Here is a 27,294-nt window from a genome sequence, read left to right on the forward strand (position 1 = left end):
TGAAAGGCAGCGATCGCTATCGCAGAGAGCCTTCTATCTGCAAATCATTCTTTCATGACAAGATTTTCCCCAAATGACAATTTGTCAAAATGTTGAGTGTGGTTACAACTCACCAATCTTTTTTTTTTTTTTTAAATTGGACGATGGGGTCGAGGGGAAATTTAGTTTTATGTGTGGGCAAAAATGGCGTTTTCGGAGAAGGTTTTTTTGTGTGATGTCGCCTATAGAAAAAATGGTTGAAAAAAAAAAAAACACCTTCAAATGAGGGTAAAACGAAACAGCTATATCAATAAATTGATTATTTCACAACGTGTCTCAACAAACCTTTTGTTTTGTCTGTAGGTCTTTTACTTTCGTTATCTTTTTTTTCCCCACAAAGTATTTGTCATGGAGAATTTTGGAAGAGTTTGAACTGCTCAATCTTTTTTTTTTTCCCCTCAGTCATGTTGCTAATGTCATATTAGTTTGTGTTATTCAGGCTAGTATGCTAGCTAATACTTTTAGGGTCATTAAAAGCAGTTATTAATTTTCTAAGTACAAACCTAAAAAGTAGAAAGGAATGATTAGAAAATGTTAAATCAGCTTATCGTTGCTGTCATGTGAAAAACACGTATGTCCATTTATTTTCAATGTTTTTTTTTTTTTTTTTACATGAATGGTGTTTCTGCGTTACAGACATCGCATTAACGTGAAAATTATTTTTTTTCCAAAATTGGTCATAAGTATTTTTCACAGGACAGCGACGTTATGATTTATTAAAGTATCTGTACTTAAAGATGCAAAATCAACCCAAACACATTTTGTTCAAGAATATGTTCCCAGCAGACCCACTAGTTGAAAAGCGGCATTCTGTTTAATATTGCGTTTGTGGAATATGAGTTAAGCAGCTAAATCCACCCCTTTTTTAGCCATCTCAGTGGGCAGCCATTTTGTCACTTCTGTCGACTCAAAAAAACCGAAATATTTATCAGAATGCCTTGTTTCAACTAGTGGGCTTGCATAGCACATATTCTTGAAAGAATATGCTTGGGTTGACTTCTTATTTAAGTATACTTTTTTCCTTTTTTTTTTTTTAAACCACGGCTTAATTTTTTTATAAATCGTCAAATCCACTTTCCGGGTTTTCCATTCGTCCCGTTTTGCTTTCATTCAATTCTTTCGACGTAATTTAATCTCTGCGGTATGTGGAAATAATTGCACGAAAAAAAACACATGACCCGTTAAAATGTGGATTCGTAGGCTCAAATTTTTTAATTCGAATACATTTAGAATGAAGAAATGGAAATAAAAAGAACACAAAAACGCAGAAAGATGACGCCACAAGTCGAATGGCGGGTAGCAGAAGCTGGACGCGTTTGGATGACGACATCAATATGACGTCTGCCGGACTGACAGGGCGATGTCGCCTCTGTTTACCATCCAGCTGCTGCTGGGATGAATAACATCTGGACGCACAACCGAGCGACTTGTTCTACGCGACATTTGTCTGTGAGTGTGATATTTTGTCCCGTTGCCAATAATGTTAGCTCGCCGTGCTAATTTTCTGCTGTTAGCTTAGCTTGTGCTTGGGCAGGCTAGCTCAAAACACAACAACGGCGTGTGTGTGTTTTTATCAATTTGAATTCTGCTTTCCATTGTCTTTGTCTTGGATTTGATTGTCAAGTACCAACTTTACAATAGTGTTGACATCGCATTGTAGTACTGACATTGTATTAAATAAACAAAATAATTTAGAAAAAAAAGCCTGCTGGCGTTTATTGAACACTTGTTCTTGTTCTTGTTATCCTTCACTTTTGGATAAGAAGTGAAATTGTTTTTCTTCAGCAGAACAGAAACATGGAGAGCCAGCCGTCCATCTTGAGGGAATTCTGCCCACTCCAGCACCTGCTGAACGCCATCCCAGCCAAAGTAAAAAAAAAAATTTTGTAAAAAACATATTTGACACTATCAGGCAATGAGCAGAGTGGCGTACAGTGACACCCCTGCTAGGAGGCGCTAAGGACCGGGAAAATTGGGAAAAATATAAAAATGATTGCTAAAAAAAATAAATCTATGAATATGCAAAACTGCAGGTACGGAACCATGAGTATGCAGGGATCGACTGTACATGAACTAATAAACACTATACGTACAGAACGCAGAAGTGAAGTTTAAAACAAAAAGGGGAATTTGTGAAAGTTTCAGAATAACCGCTGCATGTCTTTATTGTTTTTATAAATGTATGAAGACAGTTAGTGTAATGGGTTTAATGTGTATTTAGGATCCTTTTTGCAATTGTTTCAGAAGCGTTTGAAAAGCAACACATGTCAATTGTGCAACTCACATGTTTGCTATGAAGCTGTTCCTGTCTTGAATGTTTTGCAAGAAGTGTTTTTCAGCGGGCCACCACCATATGCGAAAACCTGTGGGTCCTATCAACAAGGCTGTGGCAAACTTTCAAGTCGTTATCATCGTCATTTTCATCTACTTGAGTCCATCAAGACCTTTTGAAAATAGGACTTCAATCATGGCTGTTCCATCATGGGACGTTTACACACTCAAAACCCAAGTGGCATTAAAAAAAAATAATAATATGGAATTACACAACAAACGTATATGTGTTTTTAGTACCATTATTAATGCAATCGTATGAGAAGGACCCATATAGTTAAAATGTTACTTATACCGAAGTACCTGAACGGCTGCGGAATAGTCAGCAGCACCGTATGGCGGAAAAAACAAAGCAAAACACAATTGCTTTGTTTATCTGCAGGTCCAGCGCGGTTTCCGCTCGGTGGTGGTCTACCTGACGGCGGTGGACAGCAGCCGCGACTTTGTGGCGGTGGGCAGCAGCATCGGCATGTTGTACCTCTACTGCCGCCGCCTAGCGCACATGAACAAGTACAGCCTGGAGGTGGCGCTCTTTTCCATCTGCTTGTCTGGAGCTCTCCAAACAGCACTTATAAAGCCAGTGCTTGTGTTTAGGGAAAGTGCGACGCCATCACCGCCGTGAAGCTGCTGAGCTGCTTTGACGACCTGGTCGCCGCGGGAACGGCGTCGGGCCGAGTGGCCATCTTCCAGCTGGTGTCGCCCTTGCCGGGTCGCAACAAGCAGGTGAGCTGCGTCGCCTGAAGCGACGGAATGTTATTTTGCCTTTTTCACAAGAGTAGACGTGCGCCGATGATCAAATTCATCGATGATTATTTTGATCATCGAATAATCGTTTGGATTTAATTTGGTGTAAATCCTCTGAATTTCAGCATCTCAGTAAGTAAATATTCTCCAATTTTTGTCGTCTCCCGTGAACGCAGACTGATTGTCTTTGTGTTGAATCGAAATAAGACAATTGCAAACCTCCGCTTTCACTGTGGAAAAAAAAAAAAAAATCATCAACCTCTTTTCTGACATGTCACGGACCAAACCAGTAACTGAAGCGTAATCAGTTTATGCTTGTACACTTTCTGCTCTGTCAATTTGAAATACTGCCCTGTTATTGAATATAGGGATGGAAATGAACACTTTTTCCTCCCCAGATTCATTGATTAATCAACAAAATAATGGATTAATCGATTATTAAAATAACCATTAGTTAGCCGTAAATAAGTAAAGCAACCCCAGTTGTTAGTTTATGGTGAGAATGTGTGCTCACTGCTTTTCTTTGCGAATGCAGTCATCATAAAACAAGGTTATGGAAACAACCGGATGTGTTTGGGAATTATCCACCCTCGTCTTATGTGTTGATCAAAGGTGTGTATGGAAGTGTAAATGTGCCATGAGATTCCGAATCAAAATTTCAATTTGGGCGCCGAATAACTGCCGGGAGAGGCTTTGATTCCAAACATTTTGATCGTTTTTTCTAAACCAAGCTTACAGTGGGTATTAAAAGTCTACACACCCTTGTTGGGATGCCAGGTTTTTGTGCTGTAAGAAATAAAATGCACCAAGTTACATTTCAAAACTTTTTTCGCCATTAATGTGACCTATCACCCATGCAACTCCCAAAAAGCATTTTTTTTTTTATTTTTTTTTTTTTATGTGCGCATGTGTTTGCATCAGTTTTCACAGCCTGTCGTAAGTGCAGGGGCTACGTTCAGAATGAGCAGTTCTATGTTTTGTGCATGCTCAGCTGCGGCGCTTGGACGTGGTGGGCCTCCACAAAGGCTCGGTCACGTCTTTGGCGTGGAGCACCAACGGCATGAAGCTTTTCTCCGGCGACGACAAAGGACGCGTGGTCTTCTCCGCTCTGGACCTCGATCAGGTGAGACCGCCAGTCCACAAGCGGGGGACTCCACTCACTTGACTTGGCTCGACTCGACTCCGACTCGAGAGATGTGCGCGTTCCGCACGACGTCAGCCCGACTATGCTCACGTCGCGTGCGTGCGTGCGTGCGTGCGTGTGTGTTTCCAGGGTACGTGCACACCGGTGCTACTTTTGGAGGAATCCGGCGGCGTCGTGCAGCTGGACTACAGTCACCAGGTTCTGCTGGTGTCCACGCAGCAACGCTCGCTGCTCTACTGCACGCACACGGGGCAGGTCCAGCAGCTCGGAGCCAAACCCAGGAAGAGGTGAGTGTCGCGTGTGACGCGCTACAAAAAAAGCTCAGCGTGTGCGCTCGGCAATAAGTTACATTCAAGTCAAGGCAGTTTTAAGTCTCAAGTCGACTTCAAGTTTCACCGAGGGGTTTACTCGCTTTTGTTGCCAGCGGTTCGACATCGGTGGCGCTGCGTGTTGAGTTCTTTTGAAGGGACACTAAATGTGTGCGCGTGTGCGTGACAGTAGCGGCAGGTACGGGGCCTGCTTCCTGCCGGCTCTTTGCAAGCAGAGCGACCTTCAAGTGTTCGCGGCCCGACCGGCACTTCGACTCTGGAGGTCCGATGTCTCGGGTCAGGTGGTGGACACCAGACTGCTCAAAGCCATCTTCGACACTGCGGTACGACCATAGCGCTTCAACTTCCGCCACCAACTCAATTGCAATTACGATTATTACGCTTCACGGTTACAAAATTGGCGTTAAAAAAAAAAAAAAGATTATTAATATGCATTTATATCCGGCGCACTGGGTTTGTTTACACACAAAGAAATCGTGCTTGAATTGATACATTTTGCCTCATTTGATCAATTCTGTTTGGAGCTTACATAATTATAGTGTTTCAAAGACATGTATTTGTCTTTATCTTTTTTACATTTGAACATTTTCTTGTTTAGTACCCCAAAATAGTTTAGTACTTCAATACTAGTGCTTCCGACTAGCGGTGCCGGTGCTGATCTTTTTATGACTGATAGCGATGCTGCTTCTTCATGACTAGATGATACGTCGACTGCTCCCGTTTCTTGACTGCTAATGCTAATTGCTACTTGTATTTTCCTCACGACTGCCGCCGCCGCTTCTGCTCAAGCTGCCGGTACCGATACTAAAATCTCTTTGGAATCTGCGGCGCGTTCTGCCATTGTCACTGCAAATGCCACGTTGCCTCTTAGCTGTGTCCTCCTCGTTTGTCTGACAGATTCCCCACTTTGAGATATTCCCCCGTCCTTGTCCGGTAGGGGCCTACCGTCCGTCCGAGCGTCAGCTGGGTCTGCTCAGCTGCTTCCTCAAGGAGGGTTGGATCCTCAGCTGGAACGAATACAGCGTCTACGTGGTCGACTGCGTCAACCAGGTGCCGACACGTCACCGCGCGGCGACGGCTCGCGGAAGGCGGCAAAAGCGGTCACGCTCTGGTGCCGGCGCCTTCAGGTGCTGGTGGGCGCCTTGGAGAGCGGCGGGGACATCGTGTCGCTGTCCTGCTGCGACAACGAGATCTTCATCCTGAAGGGCGACCGGGAGCTCATCCGACTGTCGGACGCTCCGGAGGGCGCCTCGCGCTCGCCGTCCCACTTCCCCGCGCGTCTGTCTTCGCCGTTGACGCCGCAGGCCAACGTCGCGGCGCCGACGGGTTGGGTGGAGACGGCTCAGCCAATCAGGACCATGGCCATCATCGCGGAGGGCGGGGCCGGCGAGGGGGGCGGGAGCCGCGCCGAGGAAGAGGAGGACGCGGAGGAAGCGCAGGAGAAGGACGAGGTGACGATGACTTGGTTATTTTGAGCACTTCGTTAGGTGCTACCAATTGTTCACGGCTACGAATACCGGTGTCAATGTCAGCTTTACACATGCCACTGCTAGTTAGCGGGCGGCTATCTGAGGTTGGGCATTGACTCTTTCAAGTGAATCGAGTGCAAATGTAGCTCTCCTTACGGCTGTGCGGTTACTCGAAATTCAATTTCAATTACGGTGATTGCGCTCCACCGTTGCAAAATTGGCATTATCGTAAAAAAAAAAAAAAAAAAAGATATATCCAATGTACTTGAATTTATACATTTGCAAATTTTGTAACTCATTTGATCAATTTTGTTTGGAACTTACATAATGATAATGTCTCAAAAGAAATGTGTCGTTATATATTTTGTACATTTAAACATTTGCTTGTTTAGTACCCAAAAAAGTAAAAGGCTGTTTGAAGAATTGTGATTTTTTTTTTTTTTTTTTTTTCCATAATCGAGCAGCCCTACCTCTCCTTTGTCCTTATATTGGTACTTGTACTTTTACTTCCCTGCTACCAACACTGCTCTTTTAAACATCAGCTTTACAGATGCCACTTCTAGTCAGCAGGTAGTAATGAGGCGTTTATGTGAGGTGCGGCATTTATTTACGCAAATGAATGATGTACGGTGCTTAACTGTTGCTACTTGTCGAGGTATTTCACTTCACCGGTAGGCCTACTGCAAGTGTCAGCTTTACAGATCCCAGGTCATGAAGTGCGCTTCGCCGTGGTGTCTTCTCCAGGGCGGCAACGTCCTGAGCAGTTGCTCGCGTAGCCGCAGCAGCTCCGTCACTTCCTGGGACAGTCTCCGCGGAAACGCCTCCAGCGACGCCGGCTCCCGCCGCTACAGCGCCCCCCTGGGGCAGGAGGAGGTGTGGCAGGAGCTGGTGGTGAAAGCCGTCAAGGTGAAGAAGAAGAAGAAGCGGCAACGACAAGGCGAGCGCAACCCGCTGACATGACACTCGTTGCGCAGCCGTTGCGGCTTCGCGCCTTCAGATAACCCGGCCGCACTGTGACCGACTCCTTATCTTCCCGCGCCGCAGCAAATCGGAGTGACTCTTTGTTGTCCTTTGGCAGACAGCGGCGGCGGGAACCGTCTGTCCGAGAGCAGCTGCTCGGAGTCGGCGTTTGGGGTCCACGACGGCAGCGGCAGCGATGGCGGCAGCGGCGCGTCCGTCCTGGGGCTGGAACTTCCCAAGCACGACTCCCCGATGGAGATCAGGGACAGAACCGGGAAGGAGGATGAAGCCCAGGAAGAGGAACCCGGGTGTGTTGTTGAGCGGCGGCGCTTCTTCGCTTCCTGTTGGCATGAGCGCCGCCTTATCCCGCTTCTCCTTATCCGGCAGCCTGCCCCCTCAGCCTCCGGAGAAGGACTTGGGGCCCCTCACCCCCAATGTGGACGTGCTGCTGGAGTGCACCTTCTCCTACATGCAGCGCGACGGACAGGAGCAGCGTGACCGCGCCCTCGGTCCTGTGATGCAAGCGGAGGCGGAGCAGGTAAAGGACCAGTTTGCGGACTTCCCGTCCCGGCCTTGGACGTGGACGTCATGACTCCCAACAAAATGTGTAGGAGGATGGTTTGGCGCCACCTGTCGGTGTGGCGGAGCAGAGCGGGGATTCCGGACTCCCTGGCAACAAGCTGAGCGTGTCCAGCGATGACGAGGAGAACGACATCTACCGCCACGGTCTTCCCCGTGTGGGCGGCGCCGATGTGGAACACGGCGGCGCCGGGAGAAGTCAAGCGGCGGCCGAAGCCTTGCAGGAGGAGGCTCGGGGACGACCTGGACGCAAAGCTGAGCAGGTGAGCCTTACAAAAAACAAAAATAGAGAACAGTCCAGGAGGATGAAGGCCGCCATGTCGCAAATCCCCCCCCCCCCCGCCCGACCTCCTGCAACCGTCGACATCAACGACGGCCGTTTCAGCCACCTGTGTCCAAAAGTACGGTCAAACATTTAGCTCCACCCACATTGAGTCCAACCTCCATCTGTGGGCAACTCGACCGCACCTACGCCAGCTGAGGAAGAGGACGGGCGGGCATGTTGAAGGGGATTGGCACGGGGCCAAGGAGGGACTCCTGCCAACCCACAAATGCTTAAAATACCAAATTCAATGACAAGTAGCACCTCACAGACGCTTCTATTTGTCCTTCTAGTTGGCCGAAAGCTGGATGGGGTACTCTGGACCGGGATGCGGAATACTGAGTCTTCATGTGACTGACAGGTGTGTGTGTATGTGTGTGTGTGTGTGTACACACGTCTTTGTACAGGCGAGTGCGTGTCGTAATGTTGCGTGTTTGTGCGCGTGGCAGATACGTGTGGTGTTTGGACTTCAAAGGCGGGCTGTACTGCAGCCCGGTGCCCGGAAGCAGCCTCCAGTGGCAGCGCTTTGAGGACAACATCCACCAGGTGGCGCTCTCTCCCTCAGGTGAGCCCCCCCCCCCACGCAATGTTAGCGGCATGTGTTAGCGGCATGTGTTAGCGGCGGCGCGCTAAGCCGGGCGTGGCTCCCCCGTGCCAGGTCACCTGCTGTGGAAGGTGGAGCAGAAGAGCATGACGGCGTACGCCTGCGCCAAAGTGTCGGCGCAGGGCAAGCGTCACTGGTACAAGGCGGCCGAGCAGACGGCCTACGTGGCCCTCGGCGACGACTCGGCCTGGGTCATCAGGACCAACGGGGACCTGTACCTGCAGACGGGTAACTCGCCGCCGTTTCCGTCGGGCCGCTCGGGGACTCGATCCAGCCCTTCATTTGTTTGCCCGCGTGTGTGCCCGCGCCTGCGCGGCAGGCTTGAGCGTGGAGCGTCCCTGCGCCCGCTCGGTGAAGGTGGAGGCGCCGTGCGTGTTCAGCCAGGTGTGCGTGCGAGGGGGCGTGGTCTGGGCCCTGAGCGAGCACAACGCTTTGTTCTACAGGGAAGGCCGGGGCAGCTTCCGCGGCCTCGGAGACGCCTGGAAGTACGACACCGTCAGGTAAGAATGTGCTCCACTGCTGTCCTCCGTCTGCTCCGCCTGAAAACCGTCGGAATGAAGTACACTGCTCGATCGCTCTCGTTCGTATTAGCGCCCTGGTAACGCTTCTGCATTACTGTGGCAGGACTTCTCTTAAACGCGCTCGTCTTTAGCCATCTCCGGGGGCGGCCATTTTGTGGCGGCTCAGATTCAGAAAACAGTCAGCCGTGATTGGTCGTCGTGAGCAGTGGCGATGCCGTTTTCAGTCGACAGGAGGCAAAATGGCCGCCCCCACAGACGGCTAAAAACGAGTGCGTTTTGCTGCGTGCCACTTTTGGTGTACCTTTGTGGATTACCACTGTTGCAGTACCTTAAGACTCGTGTAGTACTACTCCAGTACTGTACGACCTTCCCGGCGCTAACATGGCCGCTCATGCGTGCTTGGGGGAGGTCGCGCCAGCGCAGCGGCTCAGCGTTAGCATGTCAACGGCGTGCGCGTTTGTCTTTTGTCCGCCGTGGCGTCGCAGCGAGGCTCAGGGCGTGGAGCTCATGTGCGTCACGCTGGGCGACGGCGGCACGGCCTGGGCGCTGGACGTCAGCGGGAGACTCTTCTTCAGGACGGGAGTCTCCTCGCGCCGACCGCAGGGCGACGATGACCACTGGTGGCAGGTTCGCCCCGCCCCGCGCGTGTGTATTTTGTGTGTGAATGCGTGTGCGTGTTTGTGAAAGAGATTGTTGGGGTGTGATGCGTGTGTTATTATGTGTCATACATTTTCAACCCTTTTGTGTGGTGCGTACTTGGATTTGCGTGTGAGTGTGGTAGTGTATGTTAGGCCTGCTCGATTATTTAAAAAAAAAAATAAATAAATAAAAAAATTGATCATAACTATTTGGCTGATACTTGAAATCATGATTTATATTATTGGGTACAAAACAAGAAAATGTTTGAAAACATGGCTCGAAGTAAGTTTCTTTTGGACATTTATAAAATGTGTTACTATAAAATAAAAAATAGGCGCAAATATACACATTTAGGTATGATTTGCTTGTGTAAACAAACCTAGTGCGTTGGATATGAATGCATACTAATAATCGTTTTTTTACACCGATGCCAGTTTTGTAATCGTGGAGTGTAATAATCGGAATGGTAATTGAATTTCGATTAATTGCACAGCCCTGGTGTGTGTGATAGAGTGACGATTGTGAGCGCGTGCGTAGGCGTGTGTCTGATTGTGTGATGGTGCGTATTCGTGCTTGTTAGCGTGCGTGACAGCGTTGACTGCGCCGTCCCTCAGGTCAGCATATCCGACTACGTGGTCTTTGATCAAGGCAGCTTGTTCCAGACGCTGCTGAGCGCCACGCAAAGCGTCGCCACGGTCACGAGGGCCCCGGTGGAGCGGGTGGTGGCCTTCCTGTCTCAGTACTCGCAGCGCCAGCCCAGCCTGGTCAGCGCCAACGCGGGCGGCGTGTGGGTGGCGTCCGGGCGCAACCAGCTGCACTTGGCCCGCGGCAGCCTGGTGGGAACCTTCTGGCAGAACCTCGTACCCAGAGGCACCGTGGCGGCCACCCGCTGGAGCTCCGTCACCTCTTCGGCCGTGCCCCACAAAGACGGTAAGGCGCTCGGACGTCAACTTGTGTCACATGCAAACATCTGACCAGCACACGCACATACAGTACAGTCATACGCCACCACACCAGGGTTGTAATAGTTCATTATCATTTTTATTTGGTTGGATTTTTGTTTTTGTTTTAAGAGCGGGATTGTTATTTTTATTACTTTTGTTTTGTTGGAAATTCTTCATTTTTGTTTGGTTTCGATTAGTTTTAGTATTAGTTGTAGTTTTTTTTTTTAAATATTATTTGTTGAATGCAAGATGAAAAAAAAAGTCACTTTCTTGTCTCATAAACTACAATTCTAGAATGACTGTTTGATAGGGAAGTAACGATTCACTCAACCCCCGATTCGATTTTCAGTTCCCGATTTTCGATTCGATTTTCAAAAAATTGCTACCATGCTTGTCTCTGTGCACTAGTGTGGTTGTGCAGCTATCCACAAACACACATTCAAAATGTGCTATGCATCTGGAATGAAAAAACGTTTCAAGACGTCATTTCCTGGATGAATTTAAGCAACTCGATTCTCGATTAATCGAATCGATTAATCGGAGCGAAACGATTTTAAATCGATTCGCGACTAATCGTTACATGCCTACTGTTTGACGTTCCTTCTTCTGTACGGATGTAGAGCCATACAGCAATAAAAACATTTCAATTGAACCCCAGCAGCTTTATGTATGGAATTAAATAACAAAGATGAAAATCAAAGGACATTTTCGCCAAACAAGTTCATTTTATCCTTGAGTCATTTCGTTTGTTTTCGCGAACTAAGCAAGTAACCTCGCAAGCGCACGTTGACAGCAGGTGTGTTTTAGGCGCCTTCCTGTGGTTGGCTCAGAGCAAGAAGGATCTGTTCTGCGTCTGGGATCAGGATGGAGAACTTCGCCCGTCCACGGTCACGCTGCCACCGGAGGTCACTCTCTTTTTGCCCATTTTTTTTTTTTCTTCACTTCTCCCTTGGGTGTCCTAATGTTCTCCTGACGTTCTTCTCCTCACCAGGTGGAGCTGATCCAGCTGTCGGCTTGCCGCGACGCCCTTTGGGGGCTGGACACCCACGGCCGGGTGTTCATTCGCACCCTGTCTTCGTCCTGTCCCGCCGGTCTCCATTGGACGTCGCTGGACCTCAGTCAGCTCGGTACGCGTCGCCATCCCGATACGCTCGCGTCGTCATTACTGCAGTAGATGGCGGTGAATCGCTTTTTTTTTTTCTTCTTCTTGTCGTTGTCATTTTTCACTCCTGTCTCATGAGACAGGACAGATGTTTGCGTGGTGTGTATTCGGGGTGAAGGGATTTTTATGGATATGAGCAACACGATATGAACTCATTCACCGCCATTGACGAATTGACTTGTCGTTTCACAATCCAGCCATTCAATCTCTATACCTCTATAACTCTATACCTGTAATTGTAGTAGATAATTCATATGAATTCATGCTTCATTTGCCTTTACCTCAGTATGCTAGAATGCATTAAAGAGCTGTTATTGTTTGTTGTAATAAATACAAAATGCTTGAAAATACATTAGAAAGTACCTTGGGAAAAAAATCGCAATTAGATTATTTTCCATAATCGTTCAGCCCTAATCTGAATCCAGATACATTTTGTAAGCAGACACTAACTCAATTTAAAAAACCTATCTGGATCCAGATTATTTTATTTTGAGCAACCACCTGATTGAGTCAATTCAACTCATGTTTTTTTCAGTCTAGGGCGTATATCTCCGTGAACGGACAAACAGATGTTTAGCCACGTGTAACCAGGCAGAAATCGGTGAAGCTGTCAATGCGCTGTCTCGTCGTCTTTGCTTCAACGTATTTAACATCAATAAAAATCATGTGGGCAGCCTCTCACACACACACGCACACACACCTGCTTCCCCTATGTCACACCGACAGCTGAATGTTGCGTAACGAGTGCTATCGGGTCTGTTTTTAGTTGTGGTCCTTCTCACTATCAGCAAGCGCATGACTCAAAGTCACACGTCCCGCCGCTTGTTTATGTTGCCCCAAGACTGTGACAGTGACGCAGGCGCAGGATCAGCTTTCGTCTGAGCCCGGTGATATTTGGAAGATATTTGACGTGACCGAACGCTCCTGTTACCTTCTAACATTTGCTAACACAGACACCGTATGTCTCTGACGGGCTGACATGATCTAGTATCGTGTTCCTTAAACTTCATTGAGCCAAGGCACTTATTTTACATTGGAAAAATCTCTAGGCAAAATATTTTTGTTGCTAAAAAATATTTTTAGATCAATGACGTGAATTCACACTAATGTCTAGTTAGTAAACATCAGCTAAAATGCCAATTATTTGCAAACATTAGCGAACGGGTTTGTTACGGGTTAACGTTACCTAACAAGACTTATGTGCTAACAGCTTTGTTCGGGTGCGTGTCTGTTGCGAGCTAAAATTGGTCAACATGAAATTATGTCTGAAAATACCTCTTATGTGCTACCATTTGCGAACTGATCTGTTTGAGCTCACATTAACTAACACACGTTAGATGTTAGCGTTGTGCCCGATGCGTGCTAACATAGAGGACATGCCTGTTATGTGCTATTACAAGCTAACATTGCCTGACACGTTTGTTACTTGCTAACCTTTTCGATCATGCCTGTTATGTGCTAATATACAGAGCTGGGCAGAACGGGGGGGGCGACAAGTTTTTTTTTTTAAAAAAGGGACGGACTAAGCAAGGGCGGAGGTGGATTTTAGTCTGGCCCACTAATCGTCCCTCATGCGTGTGACGCATCTCAACCTACTCGGCGAAATGGGCAAACGACAAAAATGGCCTCCGAACACTTTAAACGCGCCACTAGTTACCCAACTGCGCAGGAGATTTCTCAACAGGAGAGGAGGACGAGCATTTTTATGACTAAGGACGGAGGGACGAGGCCGGAAGGGTACTACCCAGGTCGCGGACGGACCGGCAAAAAAAAGGGTCAAGTGCCCAGCTCTGCTAATATACCTGTGACATGCTAACTCACCGGGTATGTGCTAACATTCACTAACGCATTTGTTACGAGCTGACAAATGCGGTCCGTTCAATACCTGTGGTTATATTTCGATCCACTTTGTGGATTACTGCGATGTGAGGTGGACATTGTTGTTGTCAACATTTCGAGCGACCTGAGCTGATCCGTGAGTATCGAGTCGTCAAAGGTTAGTGAAATATGAGCCTGTTCTCCCCAAAACAGACTGACCTGGATTCTGCTCTGAAAGTCCAGATGCTCTCATTGCGCTCATGTTCCACCTTAGCCTCGAACTCCAGATTCACATCTTCAGCTCGATAACATTTACATGATGTGTGTTTGAGACAGGAAGCGTACGCCTGGTGAGCATCAGCTGCGGCAGCCAGAACGTTTGGGCTCTCGACAGTCGAGGACTGGTCTACTTCCGGGTTGGAACCCAACCACTGAACCCTAACATGATGCTTCCCGCTTGGATCCACATAGACCCGCCTGAGCAGGTAACATACTTCTAGACACTTCTGACCAGAACTACATGGCACACTTCTAGAAACACCTGCCCAGATAACAAACATCTAGAAACACACGGTAAGGTAACACACATGCAGATCTCCAAATCCAGAATCACCTGTCCAGGTAAAACTTACTGAGGACCAGCAGTCATTGTAAAACACATCTAGTTTCAGGTAACATAAGTACAACCAGGGGTCATGGTATATCTAGGAGCACTTGTCCGGAACCATCTTTCCAGGTACGCATCGAGAACCACATGAGCAGATAACACAGATATAGAATCACCTGCCCACCCATTTAGTACCACTTGCCCAGCAAAAGCACATCTAGAACCACCTAGCCGGACAGATTACGCACATCTAGAACAACTTGACAAAACCACTTGAGCAGGTAACAAAGATCTAGAACCTCACCAGACCACCTCACCGGGTAAGTCAAATCTAGGCCATCTGTCCAGGTCATGCATACTTAGGACCAGCTGTCACAGTGAAGCCCATTTAGAACTGCCCGTTTAGGTAAGAGCGGTCACGGTAAATCTAGAAGCAGGTGTTCGGAACCATCATCCCTGGTATGCATCAAGAACCACTTTTCCAGATAACACACATTTAGAATCACTTGGGCAGCTATCTAGGATAGCTTGACAGAACCGGACCAGCTGACTAGTTCATGCAAATCTGGAACCTGTCTGGAATGGAACTGGTCTAGAGTTCTCTCCAACGAACACGTATGTACCAGTGATCATGGTGCTTCAAATCTAGAACCACCTGACCATATAACACGGATCTAAAACTACTCATCTAGAACTACAAATCCATAATCACCTGTCGAGGTAACATGCATAGGACCAGCAGTCTATGTGACACGCATCTAGAACCACTTGTCCTGCTAATGGTGATGTCGTGTCCCTTGCAGCCTGTCGGAGTCCAGCTCATCAGTATTGAGACAAGCCCGAACGATCGTCATCTGTGGGCGCTGGACAACAGAGGCGCCGTCTTTGTCAGGACGGGACTCAGCGACGAGATGCCTGTTGGGACAAATTGGGACCTGGTGCCAGGTCTGTGTGTTTTCAACTCAACTCTGTGTTTCTTTGTCCTTGCCTCAAGTGTCTGTCTGTCCTTCAGGTTTGAGCGTCAGTCAGCTGGTTCTCAGTTGTCGGACTGTTTGGGTCCGATGTGTCAATGGAGACCTGGCTCGACGTTACGGCGTCTCTGATAGAAACCCGGCTGGAGACTACTGGAAAAAGATCCCAGGAAACGCCAACTGGTTGACTGGTAAGTCTGGTTTCACACCAGTTGGTCTGGGGTTTGATACGGCGTTTACTGTATATAAGGAGTTGAGTAGATGTTTATTGGTTTTGTCCTGAGTTCTTACTAGGGTGGCAAAATTCTGTCCATTTTCAAAGTTAGAAACCCTCCACAGGAGTTCATTGAGATTTATTCCACTAAACCAGGACTTTACACAATTGAAGGATGGATCTTAATAGGAAATTTAAATATACATTATATTTTAGAATAATTCTGACTAAAACAACTAGATTTCGTGAAAACACATTGTTTGCTGGATTTAGGAGTGGCCCAATCTAGGAGTTTTTCAAGTTCCGAGCCGTTTTCATGGTTGAATAATTTAGCTTTGTGTTGTGGGACAACATTTTTTGGGTTGTGAGCGAGCGTCAGATAGGCTCGAGTACACTGACAAAAATATGCAGCGTTTCGCTGCGCTGAATTTCCCTCGCGTGTGGGCAAGGAGAGCTAACAGTTTCACATGGATGTCTGCTTCTGACAAAACAAAATGTTCATATTCACGCTCTAATTCACTCATTGAATTACCCTCAACTCCTGTTGTTTCCCATCGTAATCTTCCCACAATTCCAAAGTCGCCCACATTCAGTTCCCATGGAAATTTTCCACCCCTGGATCCTTCAAGGTGGTCTCCTGCCGTCTTTTTCTGTCCTTGCAGTCACTCCAGACGACGACGACCTGTGGGCGGTGACGGCAATTGGCGGACTGGCCCGTCGGATGACAAAACTTCTCCCGCAAACTCCCCGTCGTCTCTCCCCTTTCGGAACAAATGCCGGCGGTGGCGGCGACGATGTTGACGACGAGTGGGAACTCCTTTGATGCCATTCCGTGTGGACTTCTGTAAGATAGTTGTCACTTTTTTTTTTTTTTCCAACACCTTCTTATGGAATGACGCTGAACTGGCTGCCGGCATCACTTACTGGCAAAAGTGTGACGTTCTTTCACATGACAAGGATGCACTTTAAGGCCAAGAAATGGCTTGAACTTGTGTCAAAGATGGCCTCTGATCGAAGGAATGTATAATCCAACTATGAGGAGTATGACGTCCAGACTTTTGTGTTTTTAGGGGATGTAAGTGATGGTGGAAAATATTTTGGGTGGGAAAAAGAACTCGTGCCCATGAGCAAACACCCTCTGACGTACTCTAGTGGACTGCATATGTACATATTCCCTTAACACTCTGGGGGACTTGGACTCCCGCGGAAGCTCGAGGCACCAATGATGCACTCAAGTGAAATCTTAGTGCTACTGGGTTCAAGAACCCTTAGGGCAATCGGGAATCATCCACCTTGGGACGCCCCCTGTGATGAACTACAGACACAGACCCCAACAGACTTGACTGACCTGAAAACCACTTGGTAGACTCAACTGGACACCAATGGATTGATGGACCCAGGTGAACTCTAGGGTCACTGGGTCCAACAACTCTACAGGGAAATAGGGAATCTTCATCCATGTGATGAACTATATACTGTACATGTACACAGACGTCAACAAACTGGACAGACATTGAATTCATTTGGTGGACTCATCTGGACTCTTGTACTGTAGACACGCTGGACGCCAGTTAATTGATGGACTCCAATGAACTCGAGTGGATTGGGTTTGAACTCTTGGGAGAACAGGGGATATTCCGCCTGAGCAAGTCCCTTATGGTGTACTCTATTCGACTAAGTATGTACACATACGCCACACTCTGATGGACTTAGGTTGACTCTCGCAGACGCTCTAGAAATCAGCGGATTGTGATGGACTCGAGACCGCTGGACTACATACGCACACAACAATTTCCGCTGACTTGTTTGAGCTTGACTGCACTCTGGTAGATTTTGGTAGACTCACCTGGACTCACGCATATGCCCTGGACTTCAGCAGATTGCGAAGGACTCTCTCGAGCTCTTGTCCCACTGGGTTCAATAACAATGGAGTAACAGGGAACGTCCCACCTGGGCAAACCTACCATGATGGACTTTAGCGGACTACTTGGAGTAGCTACTTCTGACTTCAGCGCACTTGACTAATATCTTTGACCTATATCTTTGCTGCTGTAACAATGAAAATTTCCCCACTGTGGGATCAATAAAGGCATTCTTATCTTATCTTATCTTATCTTAACCACGCTCTAGCAAACTTTAATGTTAATTGATTCTGGCGGACTTTGGTACATAGACTTAGCTGCACTTTACTGGACGGTTTAAGTTCTGGGTCGGACTTGGATATGAGGAAGTGATGTCCTATTACGCGTTGATTGGTTGGAAACTCACCCGTGAACGTATTAAACACAGAAACTCCAGAGTCCAGCTTCAGTTGAGTGTCCTTCACTTTATTAACAATCGAAACACAAAATGTACATGGACCCATGGTCCCAAATCAAGGATCATAACCATTTACTGAATTCTAAACGTCATCATGTTTCAGTCTCTTATCTTCCAGTCCAGCTCATCGCGCGGCTACAAGAAAGCATGCTGCTGGCTCATTTGACCCGGGACAGACTTGGCTAAAGTCCTGAGAACCTGAAGCGGTAGTGATGGCGGCTCAACCAGTCAACCAACCAAACCTGTCCTGCGGACTCATACTCTGACGTCAGCCGACTTGACTAACCGTAGATACGCTCTAGAGATCCTTTGATTATATTGGGGTAGACTTGACTGGACTCTGCTGCACTTTACTATACTCTGAACCTTTTAGGTTCTAGGTCAGGCCTGGGTATCGGAGCGAGAAGTGATGTCGTCCTACTGTGCGCCGATTGCTTGGAAACTCACCCGTGAACATATTAAACACAAAGCTGCTGACTCCAGTGTCAGTGAGTGTCCTTCACTTTATGACATAATCAAGCTCAAAAATGTACATGGGCTGGAGCCGGGCTCATAGGTCACAGGAGTCTTTACATCATCAAAACCATTATCCTGTTTCTGTCTGTTTCCACGGTAAGGGAAAGTCCAAGCTCAGCTCACTGTGCGGTTGCAGGAAAGTGGGCAACTGGCTCATTTGACATGGGACAGACTGGGCTATGGTCCTGAGAGCCTGGAGCAGAAGTGGCGGCGGAGCCAGACCGCTCAACCAGCCAAACACATCCCGTCCCAGGAGGCTTTGCCAGCGCTGCGGTTCGTCCAGCAGGCGGCACAGTGCCACCGGTTCTGGTGCAAAAAGCAGCAGCAGGTCCAGGCAGTGTCGGGCGTCGCGCCGCTCAGCCGCGCCAGAAGCGGCGAGTCGCAGCAGTGCCGCGTCCAAAGCATGCGGCCGTGCTCCGTGCGCCAGGAGAAGCAGCAGACAGTCAGCCCGTGACAGTTCCACTGCCAATTGCACCGCCGTCTTACCCGCGTCCGCCCCGTGCGCACAGCCGCCGCAGCTGTTCAGGTATTCCTTGCGCCATCCTTCGGGCGCTGAGTCCTTTAGCGCGTCCACCATCAAACCCAGGATTGCGGTCCGGTTGTAGCGTACCGCCACGTGCAGGTGCGCCGACCCGCTACTTCGGCACACGCCGCATTGTGACACATGTAGCGCCTTGACCGAGAAGCTGCGGAGGAGGTAGCGCGCGTAGTCTTGGTGGTCGTGCACCAGCGCATACATAAGCGCATCCGCGGGCGAGAAGGAGCGCGGGTGGCCGTCGTCCCACAGGAACACCTCCATGCTGCGCATGTCCTCCAGCAGCCATGCCGGAAGTTGGTCCCGCACCGCGCAGTAGAAGGCGAAAGCGGTGCGCTCGCAGTGGCGCTGGGATGGGGACAGGCTGGGTGGGTGAGGCGGGGATGAGAGCAGCCACGGCATGACGGCGCCACAACACTTTTGGGAAGAAACCTCAGGAGTGTGCTGGGAGCTTCTGTGGTGGCTGTGTCACTCCAGCAGGCGTCCCCGCAGCTTTGGGACATTTATAGTCTGCAGGCAGTGCACCCCTCCCATCTAGCTACCCGCCGCCGCCCTCGGGTGCGTCCATGTGAGGATGTTTGTTTGGGGGCTCGAGAGGGGGGCGGTGCTAAGTGCGTATCTGGCATTGCAGGCATAACAAACATTGTTACACCTCGACATGATTGATTATCGCTGCATGGTCAGGCTACAACGCGGACTTCAGCCGGACACGTAGGCGCGCGTTCCATTGATTTTAAAATGGACATAACATGTAACAGCCTGCACGTGTCATTCTTCATCAATTATTTTGCCATTAAATAGATGAAATAACTCTTACGGATACCTTTGGACTTAATAGCTAGTATGTTAACTTTGTTTGTTTGTTTGTTTTAAATGAAACGACATTCGTGAGGAGAAGCAGTTCGGATAATAGATGGGTAATATAAGCGGTTCTGAAAATGGATGGATGGATAAATATTATCACTGTTTTCCATCTGCGCGTAACCAGCGTCAACTTTTTTCGTCGTCGTGGTCTTCTGTTTCTTTTTCGGTTGTTGGCGTGTGACATCTAGCGGTGAAAAGGCGAAGTATTTCAACAATAGTCTTACACAATAGTATCACTGCGATCATATCTTAAATAAATGACTGTCAGTAGTATACAGTCAGAGTAAAAAACAACAACAATAACAACCGTTTAACATTATAAATAAGAAAAATGCGAGGAGTCGGAGTAATGGAAACAGTTTTTGCAATGTCCTCTGTATTGCGGCGAGCTTTCCATGGCGTTTCCATTTCTTCTTTTGGTGATTGTGGCAACATTTTTAGAGTAAAGCAAGTGAAGGAGCTTGCTCCCGGCCCCAACTTCTTGCTCGTGCTTAGCTCACTTTATCTAAGCCTTCCAGTTGTCTCCAGCCTCCCACCCCCGAAAAAAATCGATACTTTACAACATCACTTTCTGTTAAAACTGAAACAAAGCTTTACATTGTTTTTCTTGAATTTCTTCAGTCTTAGTTCGTCTTAAATTACATTTAAAAAAAAACAAACAAACCAAAAAAAAACCCCATCTTCGTCTACTTCTTCTTCGCCTACTTCCGGTCCCAACTTCCGGGTCTACTTTCCTACAGTTAGTTTCTCGCTCACTTTTTTTTTTTTTTAAGCCTTGCTGTTGTAGCGAGGCCCGGAGGAGTTGGCGTCCAAGTCGGCCTACTTCTTCCAGGCGGACCAGCTTGGCGTCGGTCACGTTGAGCCCATGGCGCCCATGTTCGACAGGAACGCGGAGGTGGCGGCTGCGGCGGCGACGACGATGGCGGGCAAAAGGCGAGGTCGCGGCCCCGGTGCGGCGGTCAGCATCGGCGGGAAGAGCGTGTCCGGTAATGGAAGCAGCGGCCGGGGCTGCTGGGAAGATGGAAGTTCAGGCTCCAGTAGTGACGACGAGAACGGTGGGTAGCCTCGATCCAAGCCCCCTTAGAAAAAGAAAAAACTTCCTCACGTTGGCTTCATTTTAAGTTGTTTGTGTTCATGTTTTGCGGTGCGTACAGGTGGAGGGATGCGTGTCGGATCGCAATATCAAGCCGTGGTTCCGGACTTTGACCCGGGTAAGAAAGTAACACATGGATGGGGTAGTCTGGAACAACCCGCACGCTCAAACACACGCACGCTCGCACTAGTTCAACAACAATTCGTCGGATTTGTTACTAATACTTCACTAACTACTGTACTGCACAACAACTACCGTTGTATTGTATAATCGCCATAGAATAAAAGAAAATCTTATTGTTGCCCAATCGTAACACTAATATGATAAATGTACTAGATTACAAGTTCATTTAATGCCAACACTGTATATGGTTTACTTTTGAATATGCTAACATCATACATCCAGTACTAACCCTTATCTAGTGCTTAACAATATGCTAACAGTACAGCTAGTGCTATTATATACAATCAGATGTGCCACTTTTTCGATTAATCGACAACTAATCAATGGTTAAAGTAATCTTCAACTATTTTGAGAGTCGATTGAATGTTTAGAGACCATGTTTAACTTGCAATTGTCCAAATCCTCACCATGAATGCAGACAGATGATCAAAATAAGACATTTGCAACCTGCATTTTTCCTGTTTTTTTTTTTAAAGGCTATCACGGGTTATAACCAGTAACTGAATCCTAATCAATGTAATAATTGATTTATTGACGGTTCATGTAACATCTTACAAGGTACTTTCATGGAGGACTACAGAAACGTGAGCAAAGATGAAATTCTGTGAAATGTGGACAATTTTAAGGTAAACAAGGTGTCTAAATGAGTAAATATCAAAACAGTCATCAATTAATTGGATCATCGATTAATAACATAACAGTGTAAAGTGTAGGGCTGCAACTTATGATTATTTTCATCATAGATGAGTCTGTCTCTTCTTTAATTGAAGAATCAGGACATTATTTCAAAGTGGCATAAATCGATTATGATTCAGTAGCTGCTTTAGTCTGTAATGTCTGTCGGAAAATCGGCAAAAATGTGTATAATTGTTTTCCAAAGTAAAATCAGATGTTGCAATTTTATTTTATTTCGATGGAGGACTACAGAAATGTGAAAATATTTACTGTTGAGAGGTTTAAATTAGAGGATTTGGACAATTGTAGCCCAGCACTGGCTCTAAACGATTAATTGACAATCAAAATAGTTGGTGACTGAATTGATAACACTGGTCGACCCACATTTTGGGGGCAAGAAAGAACTTTTCAACTGTTTTCGGGTATTTTGATGTCGTTGAATCTGAAAACGACATACTTTTAGTAAAGGCCAAAGTTTCAAAGCACATTCATTGTCAATCGGTTGTTGTCAAAAATATTGATATCTGAAAAACTACAGCCCATTCAAAGACATTCCTGGACTCAGTAGCCCAAAGTTACCCACAAACCATTCAAACATCACTCCGATTTTTTTGTTGTTGTTGGCCTGTGTAAACGATCAGTTCTGGATCCATCGATGAATTGTCACGCCTCTCGTAAAGTGTCAGCCAGTAAGTAACATGGCGGTCACTGAAGCGACAGTCTGTGACACAACGTGGAAAGACGAAGCTGATTTAAACGTCATGTGGTGTGTGCGCCCGTTTGCAGAGGTGGCGAAGGCGTGTCAGCTGTCTCACAGCGTGGGCATGTTGGTGTGGAGTCCCAGCAACAGCGTTCAGCAGAGTCAACGTAAGAGCGCGCGCCGTTATTTTTTTTCGGACGCCTTCGCTTCCGACTCTGTCGCAGCGATTAACTCGCCCACAAAGTAACACTTGTAATATCGTGCTTCCGATGTTGAAAAATTCGATATCACACACTTGTAACATGAGACAGCGCGAGTCCATCTTAAGGTGATTTTTTTTGTTTTGTTTTGTTTTTCTTTCAGTGGACGAATACATCAGCATCGCTAAAGACAAACACGGCTACAACATGGAACAGGTTCGTCTTTGATCATTGTTTGACACAGACTGTCACTTTAGTCACGATTACCATTCCAACTAACACCCAATATGAGCTCTTTTTAGATATGAGCTCTTTTTAAAATAGGTAAGAGATGGTGTGTCAACTTTACTTTGACTTTACTGTTACTTTAATAACGTCACTGTTAGTGAATTGTAAAAACAAAAAACAAGTTGCTAACGGGAAGCACACACAAATCAGCCCTTGATTCAAAATACAACCTTAAAAGTCAAATGTTGCGTTTAAACTAGCACAATTTATGTACACGACCGAGCTTCAGAAAACAATTGAACTTTGATATGTATATTATCATTTGTGGGTAAATATTAGGGATAGCCCGATTATCGGCTCCGATATTCAGTGTTTTTGACGATTATTGGCATCGGCCTTGTTTCAAAAATGTGATGGCCGATAATAAATGAATTTAAAACTGTGTTAACTTCAAGGAACTATTTATTTACATTTTGCAATTAACTTTATAAGACCCTGACCCAAGTGAAATTTGAACATTTCTGTCACATTGAAATTTTGGAGGACTATTTGCTGTACAAAACCATATGGAGCCATTGTTTTCTTTGAGTTTTCTTTGAACATTTGAAGACATGCTGGTGACCCTGCGAGGTCACTTTTTGTTAGAATGCAAAAATGCATATGAGCAAACATTTATAATAAAAAAAAAAAAAACATCTGACAGATTGTTCAACAAACATGCTTAAAGACGTTTGAACAAAGTCAAGAGGTTTTTTTTATTTTTTTTTATTTTGACGCCAGTATTTTCCGTTTTGCTGACAATGAATATCGGCCCCAAGTATCGGTTATCGGCCTCCGGGCCAAGCAATTATCGGTATCGGCCCCGAAAAAAAGGATATGGCTCCATCTGCGGTAAAGTGTGTGAATGGATTGATAAGAATGTGGCACTTGAATGCATGTTGTGTGCATGTTTTTTTTTTTTTTTGTTTTGTTTTGTTTGCAGGCCCTGGGCATGCTGTTTTGGCACCAGCACGACGTGGAGCGGTCGCTGGCCGACCTGCCCAACTTCACGCCGTTTCCCGACGAGTGGACGGTGGAGGACCGCGTCCTGTTCGAGCAGGCCTTCAGCTTCCACGGGAAGAGCTTCCACCGCATCCAGCAGATGGTGGGCCGGACGCCGCGGCCTTGGGGTCTGCCGCGTGGGCCGAGTGAGCGCTCAACCTTCCGCCCGCTGCCGCTTTGCTTTCAGCTGCCCGACAAGTCCATGGCCAGCCTGGTCCGCTTTTACTACTCGTGGAAGAAAAGCCGCAACAGGAGCAGCCTGATGGAGAGGCAGAGCCGCAAAGTCAAGAGAGAGCGAGACGACAGGTGAGCCAGCCCCTCGAGCGCCCGACCGCCCGCCCGCCCGCCCGCGTCCCATCGCAGGCGCCGTTGGAAAACTGTGCGCGTGCGTTTCAGCGACGACGAAAGTCAGGAAAATAACGCCAGTGATCCCGAGTCCAATCACGTGAAAGAAGAAAGCAAGGAGGTGGGTCAGGTGGGCTCGCCCGCGCGTCTCCCCCGCCTTCACGTCACGCGTGCTTTTCCATCCTGTTTTTAGGCGGGTTCCGCAACAGAGCGCTCCGACATCAAAAGCGCTGCTGGACTCAAAGTAAGAACATGCAAGCATCTTGTCACACACACACACACACACACACAGTTGTAAGAAAAAGTACGCTTTGTAATGACCGACGTTTCTGCATTATGTGGTCACAACTAGGGCTGAAACTATGCGGAGGCATTGGGGTCAAAATTATTCACGAGAATGCGTCCGCCATTTTCACGTGGGTGTGATCCACACCTACAAATATATGCGAGATTTTCACACGTTTCTCAGCTCCACAAATATATGCGAGATTTTCACACGTTTCTCAGATCCACAAATATATGCGAGATTTCCACACGTTTCTCAGATCCACAAATTTCACGTGTGTTTTTTATTGTTGTGCGCGCTTTCATCGTGACTTATCATTTGTAAATATTCAATTCCGCCTGTGAATTGTCGAAAGTGCGTTTGCGGATCGGCGGACGTGCTAAATGCACGAGTCAGGAAACAAAATATGACCATTTGCTTTAACCTGGAAGACGTTCTTCTTCTTTTGCTGCTTCTTCTTCTACGCCGCTGGAGCAGCAGTGCAAAGTCTGAAATATGAAATCTTAAATGGTATTATCAAGTACCGGTGCTCTGTATCGGCCAATATTGAAATGTAAGAACTTGTACCCGGTCAGGAGAGAAAAAAAAACAAAACAAATATGAAATGGTACCATTGCCTCTCTAGTCGACGTCCTTTTTCGGTCTCTGTCAAAACGTCCTCCTCGTGTCAGTTGTCAGGCGTCAAAGGAGCCCACCGGGCCAAGACCCGCCCCCCCAGAGGAATGTTCCTGAAGCAGGAGGACGTGGTCTCGCTGTCCACCTCCTGCGCTCACGGCGTGCTGCGGCAGCTGGACGCTCAACTGACCGCCGCCAAGCGACAGGTCGCCACGTCCGACTGCGCGTGCGCGCACGCGTGCGGAAATGTGCGTGTAAATGTGTGTGCGTGTGCGCTTCAGGTCCAGAGCATCAAGCAGTCCAACAGCGCTCTCAAGGAGAAACTGGACTCTGGAGTGGACCAGTTCAGACAACCTGAGGTAAGCACTGAATACAAAAAGCGATTAGGGGGGGAAAAAAAAAAAAAAAAAATCAGATAGCAAAAAACAAAATGTTTCTTAAAACACGAGCATTACAGTGGTGGGCGGGGGCTCGACTTCCAAGTCTGATGGAAGATTTGCGACGTCACGTCAATGACGGCTTGCGTGTCACAGGTGAGCGGCAAAGTGAACGGCCGCTGGAGTTCGGACGAGCAGCTTCTGGCCGTTCAAGGTAAATCGCCCCGTCCGGGCCGGCTCTGGCTTTTCCGGCGCTCGCCTCTCATTGGCCCGCCCGCCCGCGTGATTGACAGCCATCAGGAAGTACGGGCGGGACTTCCAGGCCATCTCGGACGTGATCGGCAACAAGTCGGTGGTGCAGGTGAAGAACTTCCTGGTCAACTACCGCCGTCGCTTCAACCTGGACCAGGTGCTGCAGGAGTGGGAGGCGGAGAACGGCGTGGAGGGCGGGGCCGCGCCCGACGACGACAAGATGGAGGCGGCGGGGCCTGCCGAGGACGACGCAGGTGGGAGGGGGTTCCGCTCACGTGACTGCCGTCGCCAATTTCACAACTTGGCTAAAACTTAAAAGTCCACTAGACTTGCATTTAACCCCCACTGTTATATAAAACTTTATAATGGCCTCTAGATGTCGAAACGAAGCTCCTCGGTTGACTGCAACTTAGGCCCTTGGCATCAGGATGCCACCAGATGGCAGCAAAGCACTGGGACAATATGTCTTTCAGCAAGTAAAAGATAGCATCCCCTACACTCACTCACTCAGCTCTCTGTGCTCAACAGATGACCACCTGACTCCGCCCCCTGCAGACCTCTAACCTCGATGAACCCCGCCCAACTGAATGTGTGTGGATGTTTGACTCCGCCCCCTTACTTTGCTTTTTTTTTTTTTGTGAGGGGGCGCGGTTTCAATTTTCCATGTGAAGTTTCTGTTGCTATGGCAAAATATTTTTTATAACCAAAATGGACCTGCCATAGTTTAATTAAATCAATCTGAAAGCAGCTCACCTTTCGTTTTTATTTTCTTTGTTTTGATGCTATGATGAAGTGAGGTTGTCTGTTGCCATGGTTACTGGAAGTTTCTTTGCTAACTCATTTTTAGAAGCTAACAGGACCTGCCACAGTTTTCTGAAATCAACCAGAAAGTAACTTCTCCCACCCCCACTTTTTTTTTTATTTTATTTTTTAGGAAATAATTTTTTGGATTGCAGAATGTCATTTGTTACTATTTCCACATCAAGTTGATTTGCTCAATCATTTTCATTCACCAAAACAAATATGGCATCGTTTTATTAAAACCTTTGGAAAGCAGCTCATTTTTGAAATGATAATTGCAGCCAATTAGAACATCTCATGATGTCATCTGTTGCCACGGTTACATGAAGTTCATTTCCTAAATATATTTTTTAATAAAAAGACCTGCCGTTGTTTTATTAAAGCAGCCTGAAAGTGCCACACCTTTTTTTTGTTTGCAGACAATCAGAATGTTTTCTACTAGCATCATATCTATTGTTACCATGGTTACCTGGTTTGCAAAATTAATTTTATAAACTTAAACCGGCTGTATTTTAATTAAAGCTGAAAAGCATCTGTACTAATTGTTTGCAGCCAATGGCTGCTAATGCCATGTTACTGTTGCCATGCTAGTTTCTAAATATTTTTAAAATAAAAGGACCTGCTGTAGTTTAAATTAATCAATACAACGCAGCTTGCGTAGTAAAAATTGCAGCCAATCAGTATGTCTCCCGGTGATGTCATGTTATCTGTTGCTAAGGTTACCTGGATAGCAAACGCGAATAGGTCTTGCCGTGGTGCTATCAATATATTATGCATGTCACAGATGGTTAGTTTATGACGGTGCTCATGAGTGATGGGATACCTATTTGCAAAAAAAAAAAAAAAAACTCAGTTATACACCAAAAG

General features: G+C 47.1%; 3 protein-coding genes across 4 annotated transcripts; 2 read left to right on the forward strand and 1 right to left on the reverse strand.

Moving 5' to 3' along the window:
* Nucleotides 1-1,051: 1,051 nt before the first annotated feature.
* On the forward strand, nucleotides 1,052-18,193 carry tecpr2 (tectonin beta-propeller repeat containing 2). Of its 2 annotated transcripts, none has more exons than XM_086050008.1 (25): nucleotides 1,052-1,488; nucleotides 1,825-1,908; nucleotides 2,753-2,893; nucleotides 2,965-3,093; nucleotides 4,106-4,237; nucleotides 4,388-4,545; nucleotides 4,757-4,910; nucleotides 5,485-5,637; nucleotides 5,715-6,038; nucleotides 6,801-6,993; nucleotides 7,135-7,324; nucleotides 7,404-7,554; nucleotides 7,628-7,858; nucleotides 8,211-8,278; nucleotides 8,367-8,482; nucleotides 8,576-8,749; nucleotides 8,841-9,021; nucleotides 9,528-9,669; nucleotides 10,296-10,611; nucleotides 11,433-11,530; nucleotides 11,617-11,752; nucleotides 13,942-14,090; nucleotides 15,016-15,157; nucleotides 15,225-15,374; nucleotides 16,060-18,193. In XM_086050008.1, the coding sequence occupies exons 1-25, from the start codon at nucleotides 1,435-1,437 to the stop codon at nucleotides 16,218-16,220; spliced, it is 3,927 nt and encodes a 1,308-aa protein (XP_085906134.1). In that variant the 5' UTR covers nucleotides 1,052-1,434; the 3' UTR covers nucleotides 16,221-18,193. The 2 variants fall into 2 exon arrangements, with proteins under 2 accessions (XP_085906134.1, XP_085906135.1); XM_086050009.1 differs by having other exon boundaries at nucleotides 1,053-1,488; nucleotides 1,828-1,908.
* On the reverse strand, nucleotides 17,709-20,683 carry ankrd9 (ankyrin repeat domain 9). The gene has a single exon (XM_086050015.1). The coding sequence runs from the start codon at nucleotides 19,167-19,169 to the stop codon at nucleotides 18,303-18,305; it is 867 nt and encodes a 288-aa protein (XP_085906141.1). The 5' UTR covers nucleotides 19,170-20,683; the 3' UTR covers nucleotides 17,709-18,302.
* On the forward strand, nucleotides 20,330-26,682 carry rcor1 (REST corepressor 1). Its single transcript, XM_086050014.1, has 13 exons — nucleotides 20,330-20,686; nucleotides 20,786-20,842; nucleotides 22,369-22,449; nucleotides 22,646-22,698; nucleotides 23,693-23,854; nucleotides 23,939-24,057; nucleotides 24,148-24,217; nucleotides 24,290-24,340; nucleotides 25,054-25,203; nucleotides 25,279-25,356; nucleotides 25,531-25,588; nucleotides 25,668-25,880; nucleotides 26,155-26,682. Exons 1-13 carry the CDS (start codon nucleotides 20,497-20,499, stop codon nucleotides 26,187-26,189), a joined length of 1,317 nt encoding a protein of 438 aa, XP_085906140.1. The 5' UTR covers nucleotides 20,330-20,496; the 3' UTR covers nucleotides 26,190-26,682.
* The last annotated feature ends 612 nt before the right edge of the window (nucleotides 26,683-27,294 follow it).

Source organism: Filicampus tigris, chromosome 13, assembly GCF_054856515.1.
Source record: "Filicampus tigris isolate MCC_2025a chromosome 13, RoL_Ftig_1.0, whole genome shotgun sequence".
In the NCBI taxonomy this organism is placed as follows: Eukaryota; Metazoa; Chordata; class Actinopteri; order Syngnathiformes; family Syngnathidae; genus Filicampus; species Filicampus tigris.